The sequence below is a fragment of the Scaptodrosophila lebanonensis genome, unplaced genomic scaffold, assembly GCF_003285725.1.
Source record: "Scaptodrosophila lebanonensis strain 11010-0011.00,11010-0021.00 unplaced genomic scaffold, SlebRS2 tig00001415-arrow-pilon, whole genome shotgun sequence".
Taxonomy (NCBI): Eukaryota; Metazoa; Arthropoda; class Insecta; order Diptera; family Drosophilidae; genus Scaptodrosophila; species Scaptodrosophila lebanonensis.
The window spans coordinates 1,352,142-1,364,584 of record NW_022060742.1 but is presented as its reverse complement, the minus strand read 5'-3'; the positions used below and the strand labels follow the sequence as shown (position 1 = coordinate 1,364,584).

The following is a 12,443-nucleotide window of genomic DNA, read 5'->3' as shown; positions in this document are numbered from 1 at the left end:
TTTACAAGTATATATCTAATCAATAGAATTATAAGACCATTGACTCACACACTTGTGTGCCATTCAAGTTTCCTTTGCGCAACCGGTTTTAGCAATTATTATTTATAAGACAAATATATCAACTCTTAAAGTCCAATAGACTTATATTATTTTGCTTAATCTTTTATAAGCCGCTCTCCCCATCTTTCGCTCTCTCCACTTATAAGCCAAATAATTTCGGCTTAAAAACTCACTTCGAAAACTAAATTGCTTTCAAATGTCAGCTGAAACTACGACCTAAGACGTGAAATTTGCCCACACACCATGCCATGCTTTTGTTTTTAGGCCGCCCACTACACCAATAATAACAACAATGAGCGCGAAACCAACTAAAATAGGCCAATAACCAAACACACAACACTCTAGTAAACATAATAACGAATTGCAGGCATTACCTGTTACGTTTTTGTAATACCCTAGCCGAAGTGCATCACACCGCTAAAGGCAGAATTTAGTAACACTACGTAGGCAAAATTATATATGGGTCGTACATTTTTATCAAATCAATGTAGTTTTCATTTTTCTTAAATAAATAAAAATGTTATTAATTATGTCCGATCTATAATTTGTTGACATTATTTAATAATTTATTTTATTGGGTGGCATATCAATTAAAGGGTTATACATATTTTTAAAAGATTTACCAAAATTGTATATATGTTTTTTGTTTTAAGGGTATATCATGTTCGAGTCGTTGCTAATAAATTGTTTTTACTTCGTCTGGCTATGTGCTCCCAGTGTTGGCGGCTTTCAATAGCTAGACAGAGAGTAAAAAAAAGCTAGAAACAGCTAACTTTAATGAATAAGTGTGATCTGCTTAGGGGACTGACAAACAGGCGGACATGACTATAACGACTCGTCGTATCATACTATATAGTATATATATTTTGGGGTATCTAACATGCTGGTATTATGAGTATTTGCACTGAACTAGTATATAAAGAAATTATTAATTAGAATTGGGTGTTATCCAAAGATAGATATGATGACGAAGGATATTCGGTGTTTTCAATAAAATTTCTTTATGTTTTTTTAATCTGACTTGGTGATAAGTCTTTCTTAGAGCAGATATCGAATTAAGGTCCTATTTACAAAAAAAATATGTCTAGAATTAAGGTGCCAGAATAAATGTACATTTGCTTCACGTAGAAATGCATTGTGATTCGCGGAACATTCAACAGAGGTAACAACAACAACAAAAATATGTGCAAACAAAAAAGGCTTTAATGAACAATTGCTTTAAATATGTATGTAGATATTAACTGTTCTGCTCCAAGCTCTGAACGCCAATTGTCAACCTCCAGAAGTGGCTGGAAAAATAGCTAAATAGGCAGCACTGTTGTCTGACTGCGTGTCTGTATGTCTGTCTGGTTGTTAACGTCAAATGTTTCACAGACTGGCGATCGGCTTCTACGGCTTTCGGAAATTGTAAACAAAACGGCACGCAGACACACATACTATAAATATTTTAAGAGATAAAAAGCCACAGCAATAACAACGTCAAGATTGCTAGTTAGCTATGACTGTTTGAAGGGTCTTTTCCATTGCATATCGGCATAATATATAAATACCTGTATATCTATCTGCCTATAAAGTCGTCCATGTGGTGGTGGTCGTGGTTGTGGTTGTAAGCAAATAATAGTTGGCTATGAGTGTGCGTGCATGTCTTGTACCTACATTGACCTACTATTCGAAATTGTTGTTGTTGTGTTGTTGTTTTTGCTAGCTGTTAGCTGCTGTTGTTGTTGGATGTGATGTAATTGAACTAAAAGCGCACGCCGCGCAAACGCAGCGTACATATCAAAGAGTCGGTTCAAGTCCGAATTCGGGGGAAATAAGTCAAAATACCAGCAGCAACAACAACACTCACAGTATCTACATACATTTACCGTTAATTTCTTTCACACCACAAACACACAAACATAGCTGTACATAGACTATATACCTATATGTATGTATAAAGAGCCATGTCTGTTTGCCAATTTCGTCTTTAGATTTGCTGTTGTTTTCTCGTAATATTTTTTTAACAATTTTTTTTTTGGGTATTTTTATTAGACCGAGTTTTAGAGGTCAGCGCACATTTGGCGCAGCATTGCAATGCGTTTTTTTTTAAAGCTTTTTGTTGTTATTTTTTATGGCTGGGCTTTTTATGCACCATTAAGGCTTATATCTGCCTGACTGGCAACTGACCAGCTGTGCCTTTGTCCGACCGTTGATTTGTGGCTTGGCTGTTGTTAATAAAATAAAATTCGCTTCAATTATGTGCAGATACTTGCATTTCCTTTATAGAGAAAGACTAGGCTAGGTTGACGCCGATTTAGAGGACACATAATCGCCTTAGTTGTATAGACCACCTGGTGGCACTTCTTCTGCTCAACCGGAGGGAAGCTGCTCTATGTTTTCCACGTCTCTACAACTCCTTCAGAAATTATTGAATAAAATGCCAAATTCGTAGCCAAGTAGTTTGCCAACCCTGTGAGAACGATGCAGCACCTTTGCAACTGTGCGTATACGTAATGTTTTCGACTTAATAAATATTGCGTATACGCACTTTCGGCATTATTCATTTGCATAAATCTTACAAACAAACTGTGTAGCTCGTACAGCATGAAAGCAACTTTAGTTCGGATTTAGCTTCCTAGCTTTTATCGTGCGTGCTGGTGTGTTGATCATAGCTTTTGTGTTCGGAATTTCCACACCAAACAGGAATAATGTTAATGCTTCATAACGACAACCAAATTAAATTAAATTTGAAAGAAATTTCGGGGTTGAATTCTTAAACAATGCTTGCATTATCAATTGAAATGTTTTCTATGCCTCTACGGCTGTTCTAAGAATATTACACATACGCCGTGTGCTCAGCACAGCAAGGGTTCGTTACGCGTACTTCTCGCAAATCAACATCCTTTGCAAATCTCGAGCAGTCTGCGTAACGTAAATCCGCCCAGCCTCCCAACCCCCCTCCCCACCATCCCAACAGCTCCAAAAGTTGTTGTTAAAAATAGAGGAAAAACAGCAAATAGAAAGAAGCACAAGAAAAACTATTAAGAATTGGCAGATATTTCCGACAGCCGCTTCGACAAGCAATTAAAATTTAAGCAAATACTCTCAAACAGTCAGTCGAAATGCCAACAAAAACAGCAACAACTGCGAAGGAAATTCGGAATATTTTCCCGCTGCTGCTGCTTAAAACGATATTTATAATTTCCGCTTTGGCAACAAAAATTAAAAAAAAGAAAAAGTAAAGTCGAAATACATAAATGTGAAATAAATCGGCCGTTTTTTTTTTTTTTTTTTTTTGTTGAATGTAAATGACTGTGGACTGGCACTGTGGGTTGGTGGTTCAGTGGTTCGGCGGTTCGACCTGACTGCCTGCCACACAGCTGTTTGTGCGGCATTTCCGTGCGACGAACGGACGGACGGGCATTGCACGAGTTTGTTTTTTTATTTGCTTGCGTGTTTTTTTTTGTCGACTGGTTTACTCTGCCTGTAGGTAAATAATACGTTTATGTGCCATATTTTTTAACATTTTAAATTTTTTAAATTTTGTATATGTATATACATATATGTGTGACTGTGTGTGTGTGTGTATTTTACATGCTACTTTTTAATTCACCCACAACGAGCGAACGAACGAATAAACGGCAATCAAAACCTCTGTTTATGCGTTTGTACATTTGTTTGTTTGCGCGAGTGTGCATGTGTGTGTAGGCTTGTGTATTTAAAAAGCTGTAAAAAGCACAAACACACGCACACACAAACACACACACGCATACGCACACAGAGCACGTACAACATGCAATAATGCAGCCAGCAAAGCATAAATTGTAAACTCGTCGCCGCTGCCGTCGACGCTGCCGTCTGTCGACAACAGCAGCAGCAACAACAAGCTGACAAGCCTTGACCTGATTTCTCTTCCTCTCTTGCTGCCAACTACTTATAACTGTGTGTGCTTGTGCGCTTGCATGCAAGCTTTGTTGTTGTTGCTGTTGGCGCTGCGGCCGCTGTTGGCTTTTCCTGCATACTGCATGCACAACAAGTGCGTGCGAGCGAGATAGCAGCCGAGCACATTAACAGCAATGTAAACTTGCTCGTGTGTGCGTGTGCGTGTGTGTATGTGCTTGTGTGAGTGTGTGTTTATGCACAGCTTGACATTCAATGCAATTTTTGTTATTGTTGTTGTAGTTGTTGTTGTTGCTGTTGTCGTTCTTGCTTTGGCTGCTGCCATTTCGCATCAAAATAAGTGAAAATGCACTTTTACTTTCCAAAAACGCAAAAAAAGAATCACAACAAAAATTGAACAACAACAACAGTGATGCCAAAAGCAAGAGCAACAACAGCGCCAGGCAAGTTTTTTTCTACCGTTGCACTTCAATGCGCACAGCAACAACAACAACAGCAAGAGCAACAACATTGCGGCCGCAGCCAAAAGAAAGTGAGATGCAATTTTGTTGTTTCACTTTTTTTCGTGCATTTCTTTTGTCATTGCTTTTAACGGCTGTTTGTTGCTCTTGCCAGTGGCTTGCCGTTTCTGTTGTTGTTGTTTTGAGTTCATGGCTCGCCAAAGTGGGGCATTTCAATTGCTGGGCCATAACATTCATGACTTGATCGAGTTATCGTTAGTCGCCTACTTGTAGTTGTAGTTGGCCTGCCCCGAAAAGTTAATCGCTTTGTGCGAAATCAGCCGACATTTTTTGACACTTTCAAGCAGTCAGGCAGTTAGGCAGCCAGCCAGCAAGGCTCAAGGGTGGCGCTCACTAGAGAATGCTCGTTATTGTTGTTGTTATTGTTGAAACACAATTTGTTGTTGTTGTTGGCATGTTAGGGGAGTGTCTGAGGAGTTCGTTGCCTTGTCAATCACAAGGCGGCGCTGCATTTATGGCACAAAGTTGCCCAACCCTTGCAAGCAGATAAGCGATGGTTGTAAATACTCTTATAGGTAATACAAATGTTGCATGTTGTGCAAATTTATGCGTAATATATGAATACAACATAGAGGGCACATTCAATATTTTAAGTTTTCATCAATTTCTATAAAATTCATGAAAACATTTTTATCATTTTTATATATCTTTGAGAAAACGAGGATAATACCAATAATCTCGTTTTAGGATTATCTATGCATATTAACCACGATTTAAAAATTTTAGCTTTTAACCATTATCTTACAGTATAATGATTAATTTTGAATTATACAAGTACTTTGCAACTCAACAAATAATCATTATTTTTGAAAAAAAAAAAAATAAATAAAACTCATAGAATAATGATTATTCTTTAATTTCTGCTCAATATTTTTATTTGTGGATCAAAAATAAAACTCGAGTTGTAATTTTGCCTTTTTCGTAGGGAATAAGTTTAAAATTGATTGATAAATATGTTAGTAGATATTTTTGATAGTATGTATTTAGATATTTAATTAAACTGTAAATAATTTTTTTAATGAACTTTTTTTTTAAAGTATGTTTTCTTAGCTATTGGGGTTCTTCGTGGCTCAATATTTAAGGATATATGTATATATAATTAGAAATAATCATTATGTTGTAATTTTGTATTATATTCCCTGGAATTTATTGCAATATGTGAGTAAATATGTTAGTAATTAGCCTTTCTAATACAAGTAGCTATCATATCTTTAGAAACCCTTACTGCTGATTGAGATTTTAGCATTCGACACTCTTATTTGATCGATGTTCAATATTTCTTAATGCCATTCAGCGCAGTGGCAAGCAGTCCTGTCACATGCTTAGAAGTAATTATGAAGGGATCAAACAAATTAGAATATCATAAGTAAAGTATCTTTTGCGAATCTGCTTTAGATTGACAATTTACGATACCTTTCGACTCGAACAACTGAATAATTTTTGCACATTTTTCTTCCTTCTTGCAGACACTGAAATTCCTATTGTGAAACAATCAACGAGTCCGGCACCACAGCAACAGCAGCAGCAGCAGCAGCAACAACAACAACAGCACCTGCAGCATCAGCAACATCAGCAGCAACAGCAACACAATGCAACAACCTTTGCGGGTGCAACAACACTTTTGCACATCAAGACCGAGCAAAATGCGCTCTTAACGCCATTACAACAACAACAGCAGCAGCAGCAGCTGGCAAATAGCTTACAACATGGTGGCAATGGTGGGTCGAGCAGTGCTAACAGTGCGCTACAACAACAACAACAGCAGCAGCAGCAACAACAACAACCATTGGCGATACCGCATCGACCATTGCTGCACAATTTGCTCAGCGGCGGTGCAATTCACAATCCGCATCACAGAAACTACACGACAGCCACAACAGGTGAGCACAAACATACCAGCAGACAAATAGTATATAAGCTTGTATATATGTATGCATGCTTGGATAACCGCCCGCAAGGTGAACCACTCGACACGCCCTCCACACACACACACACACACACGCACACACACATACATAAATATGTAAACATCTTCCCCACTCTATTGTAATGCAATGCGCTCGTCTCCGTCCTCGTTCTCGTCCTCGACAGGTTCATTTCCGCCCAGTCCCGCGGACAGCGGCGTCTCCGATGTGGACAGTTCCAGTTCCGGCGGTCAGCCGTGCGCCGACGAGTTGAAGGCCCGTCTCGGCATGCCCACAGCTGCTGCAGCAGCAGCCGCCGCGGCCGCCGCAGCCCATTGTACCGCGCCCACACACACCGCGGCCGCGGCAGCGGCCGCTGCAGCGGCTGCGGCGCACCTACACGGCACCGGCACGTTTCTGCACCCGAACCTCTATCAGAACAATGCAGCAAATTCGTTGCGGAACATCTGGAACCGTAGTGTTGGGGGTGAGTATGCAAAAACGATGTAGAGGGGATGTGCCGCCCCCAAAAAAATGTCCTAAGGTTTTAGGATAAGTAAGAGGGAATACATTTTATCTTGAATTGACAACTCTAAGGACTGAACAATACCGATAAAGTTCGAGAGATCGCAATAATTACAATACTTCTACTTCTGCTTAGACGGTTAGATCCTTTCCAAGGCCTTTTAACGAACATATAGTTAGTTGACCTAAATAAGTTTTATTGTATAACAACATTGTCAACCTTCACAAAGGAACAACTTTTAGTGCTAGAGAGCCAACAATTAGTCAAAGGATTATATCAGAACGTAGGAATTAAATTAAAGTTAATGAAAGGACATCAACTTCTCTTTCTTTTTATTTGTATTCAGGTGTAAATGGAGAAGGTTGCCATTTGATATTGGAAATGCTTGGTGTAGAGGACAAATTTGTTAAAAATTGCTTATAAGTGGGGTTTGTACAAATTATGCGTTAAAGGAAATTTAATAAACGACAAAGCCAATTTAAAAACCGCAGGTGGCTGTGCGTGAACAAAGTAAACGAAAAGGCTTCAAAACACTTCATTAAAGTGGACCGCAAAATTCGAAAAACTTGAAGTACTATACTTTACAATCTAAGGTATGGGTGGATACACACACATACACATACATTAGCTGGTTGTTCTGGAAAAAGGAGTCGACTCAATGGCCAGCAAGAGTGAGGCAGTATGAGGGCAACAAAACCCACACACACAGATACACAAACACACACACGCACGAGCAGGCAAATCAATTGCAATAAGAATTAGTTGCTGGTTGCACTCGCAACTGTCGTTAGTTGTTGTTATTGCTGCTGCTGCTGCTGCTTTTATGTTTCGCCTCGTCTATGCAGCTGTTTGTGTGTGTGTGTGTGTATTATGTGCGCGCATTTGTATGTGTGCGTCTCTGTATAAAAATCTGTGGTCATCGACACATTGCCTTTGCGCAAATTGTGAAGGTCACAACGACAACGACAAACGCGCATTTGCACTGCTGTGTGGCAATATTGGTGCTCAGAGAACGCCAAACGCTCACCAACACCAACACTAACAGCGGCAGACCAAGAGAGAGAGAGAGAGCCGAGTCATTCTACTGTTGCTTGGCTACAGAGAGCAGCTATAGAGCTGTACCGACGACGCCAACACCAACGCAAGTGCAATGCGGCGAGAGCAATGTTCATTGCTCTCCCTTTTACGCTCCCTGATTGGATTGCATTTGTGTTGGTGAACTGACTCTCTCATGGTATTTTATTTTCGACTGGGGCTATACTACCCCCCCTCCCACCACCCCATACCAACTCAACAAACACCATCCCATACGAACGCTTAGGCAGCCAGCAACTGGCGGACTGTTGAATTGGGCAACGGACGTCTGACGCCGGATGTAAGAAAACTTACTAAATAGCATACCAAATTATACCTGTGAGCACTCTGTGCACAGTGGGACGAATATGCAAATTGAAAAATGTTTAAATTTAAAATTATTATATTCCTTTCTTTCTTTAACACTTACAGTGACCGACAACTATTACCTGGCGACAGGCGGCAATGGCAACAACAACGGCGCTGGCGGAAACGGAGGCGGCAGTGGCAGCAATACCGGCACGCCGAATGCTCAAACTGCCAGCTATCTGACAACGTCCTACTTCAATGCGCCGGCGGTGACAGCATCCCAGCGCAGTGCAGCAAGCAACGGCTTTGCCACACATCATTCCCTGCAGCAGCAGCAACAGCAGCAGCAACAACAACAACAACAGCACGCCGCACAGCAATCGCTTCTGCAGCACACGCATCAGCAGCAACAGCAGCAGCAGCAACAGACGGCAGCAGCTCTGCAGCAGTTGCATGCGGCGCATCATCATCAACAGCAGCAGCAACAGCAGCAGCAACAACAACAACAACACCCGCATTCTCAGCTAGCGGCCCCGGTGCCGCCACCCTCGCATCCGCATCCACATCCAGCGCATCAGCATTCAGCACAGCACACGCATTCCACAATTGCCAATGCTGCGGCAGCGGCGGCGGTCGTGAGCAGCAGCAGCGCTGCAGCTGCCGCAGCGATGCTCGGCGTGAGTGCAGCAGCTGCGAATGGGGGCGGTGGCAGCGGGGCGGGGCTGCACGGCCAGAGCGTCATTCAACCCGCGACGTCGAGCGTTAACTATGATCTCTCCTATATGCTGGAGCTCGGGGGCTTTCAGCAGCGTAAGGTGAAGAAGCCACGGAAGCCGAAGCTCGAGATGGGCGTGAAGCGACGCAGCCGCGAGGGTTCCACCACCTATCTGTGGGAATTTCTGCTGAAGCTGCTGCAGGATCGGGAATATTGTCCCAGGTTCATCAAATGGACGAATCGGGAGAAAGGTGTCTTCAAGCTGGTCGACTCCAAGGCGGTCTCGCGGCTGTGGGGCATGCACAAGAACAAGCCGGACATGAACTACGAGACAATGGGCAGGGCTCTGCGGTATTACTATCAGCGCGGCATACTGGCCAAGGTGGATGGACAGCGCCTGGTCTATCAGTTTGTCGATGTGCCCAAGGATATAGTCGAGATCGATTGCAATGGAGTGTGAGCGCCGCATCGATCGAGCTCCAAGCTGTGCGGAGCTGTGTAAATAGATGATAATGTGATGGGGATAGAATGGAATGCAATGAAATGGGAATGGGGCGGAATGAACTGGAATGGAACACGAATATTGAATTGTGTTTCTGGGTGGGTGGGTTCACAACCGGCTAGCGGCAATAGTAGCAATGTAACTGTAAGTCCCGTGCCCCTTTTTTATGTGGGATGTACAAAGAAGGCGTTACGTTTAAGCAAAACATCAGATATTTAACATAAAAACAGATGATACGACATACACACACATATATAGTACACATGTGTATGCATGTACAGTTGATTGATAATTGTGACGGTTTTTGTGTATATGTTGAGTTTATTTAAGTTTAAGTGCAGATTCTCTGCAAGCAGAATGGCGGCATATGTATCCATACATAGGGGTATGTACGGCGCGATAAAGTGAGAAAGAGTTAAAATTACATAGTTAATAGGCAAGTACACCTACATACATATATACATGCGTACATATAAATATACCCTATACATAAAAAGAAAAGGAAAGGAAGAAACAAAAATTGGCAGTAAATCGAAGATCTATTCATCGGAGTTAGTGTTGTAACGTTTAAATATTATGTAATATTATGATGTATGTATATTGTTATTATTGATTATTATTATTATTACTATTATTATTGATTGATTGCTTGATTGATGATGATTGATGAATTCTTATTGATATTTGATACACACTATATATATACATAGCTACAAAATTCTCTATTACATATATGCATATATTAAAAAAAGAAGAGGAAGCAAAGAAATACCTAGCCACACACACAAATACACACACACACACGCCTAGGCTAATAAGTCTTTTAAGCCCTTTCGCACACATAGCTGCGTACAACTCACACACACACAGTGGAAGCTGCACATGGAACAGTGGCAATAAATGAAACGTGTATGTGTTTGCCTGCCTGTGTGTGTGTTGGTGTGTGCATAGATGTGTGCATATTGTTTTTGTTGCTTATTTTATAATATGAAAAAGAAAGTAATATTTCGTAGTTCGATTATTATTATAGTTATTATGTATTTATTTAAGTGTTCCCTTCTCGCCGGTCCCAAACAATTCTAACTACAGCAATCACCCGCTAACAACTACGTCCCGCTGCCAGTGCAGCGGTCTTAATGTTCTTGTAATTATTATTTTATAAGTTTTCTATGTATATTTACAAACAAAATCAATTAAGAAAAGTCAAAAAGAGGAAGAAAAGCAACTACAATAGTACAGCGTTGCGTTTTGTGAGGCTGTATGGAATAGAACGAAATTTCATTTTACACACAACTTAAACACAATCTGTCAACAGAGAAATAAAATTAATTAATTTTAATTGGTAACGGCTAATTTTTAAATGGACTGAAACAAATTGGAATTTATTTACTTTTAGAATTTAACGCGAATATTAATTAAAACTAAGCTGTACTGAAACACATTGCAAATAGAAAAATATTCAAGTCAAGATGTTACAAACTGGAACAGTGGAGAAACGGAACCGAAACGAAACCGAGCTGAACTGAAACTATTGGAAAAAAATTAAGGGAAAACCTTACTGAAGAAACAAAACAGCAAGTGTACGAAATATGAAGCAAATTCAAAAGAACACAAAAATGAAATGAAACCAGCTCTAAATAGAATAGGAGGGGCAAAACAGAAAACTTTGTAAATTGCAAACAAAACAGAAAACTTAGTAAACTGAAAAGAAACAGAACCAAATAAAGCTGAACGGAAATGGTTAACTTTCGAAATAAGAAAAAGGGGAAATCGGAAACTAATTTAACAGAAACTGTTATGATCCGGAACAAAACAGGAACGAAACCTACTGAATGAACTGCTCTGTATTATGAACTTCCGCCACTCTTCCGGTTTTACTATTAGTCCTTCCCGTTTGATTTCAGCACAGCTTCACAAAACGCAGCGAAACGGAATCCAGAAAGCAGCACACAAAAGTCTATAGTCATTTATACAAATTTAACGAAAGAAAATGTTTCGGTCTGATATCTATAAATAAATTTAAAGTTTAGTTCTTATTTACGACAACAACACACTGCCACAGTAATAATAACAACAGCAACAACAACACAAACACTGCATATTCCTCAACAGTTTTTATGTTGAAAAGTTGAAATGAAGTGGGAAACAATCGCAATCCTCACCTATGTATGATTTCCAAACACTGCCCAATACGTGCAATCTCTTAAGAACCTATGTATGTGTATAGATCTAAAAATCTGTTCTATGCAGACGGATTCAAAGTCCTAGTTGCGTTCTCTAAGTACCTTTTTCTATTTACTTATGTGTATGTTGAGAGGAGTTTACGATTAAATTTAAATCTTAGAATGCCTTTTCGTTCTTCTCTATCTTTAATGATTGATGAATTGTTTATAGTAGAAGGATAAATATACATACTATACAGTATATATACTATATAGAACGGTAGCAAACAAAGTGAGTTTTGAGTTCAACTCTCTGTTCATTGTAAACATTTTTTATGATTATTTTTTATTTTTAAATAAAATTATAATTTCAATTGCATGCGTTTTATTTACAAAAAAAAAACAACAAAAAACAAAAAAAACATCAACTTTTAAGAGAAAAAAGTACCAAAAACAAAAAATGATGAAAACAAATATTTGCAACCCGCTACAAATTTGGAATCTAGATATACCTCCCAAACGATCGTACTTAGGACATACAAGTCTATATATACTTAGTGCGTAATATACACGAGATATGATCCCATATTTTAGATGAATTTAAATCGAATATTTTGTAGACATAACAAACACACACTTCATGCATAAGATGAGGTCTCAGTTTTTGAGGTTTCGACATACCATTAAAGCGACACATTGTCATCGGACAGAGATAGAGAGAGAATTATACTTAGCTATAATTACTGTAAGTTAGTGGCGTTTATAATAGAACAAAACAAATTATGGAG

At 39.6% G+C, this 12,443-nt stretch overlaps 1 protein-coding gene across 1 annotated transcript in view; it reads left to right on the top strand.

The window, feature by feature from the left end:
- LOC115632281 (ecdysone-induced protein 74EF) overlaps window positions 1-10,045 on the top strand; it is a 52,782-nt gene extending 42,737 nt beyond the window's left edge. The window contains exons 4-6 of the mRNA XM_030529370.1: window positions 5,930-6,343; window positions 6,555-6,854; window positions 8,400-10,045. Of these exons, the coding sequence (XP_030385230.1) occupies window positions 5,930-6,343; window positions 6,555-6,854; window positions 8,400-9,451 (1,766 nt within the window). The 3' untranslated portion in view covers window positions 9,452-10,045. The remainder of the gene's footprint in view (window positions 1-5,929; window positions 6,344-6,554; window positions 6,855-8,399) is intronic.
- Window positions 10,046-12,443: the final 2,398 nt, after the last annotated feature.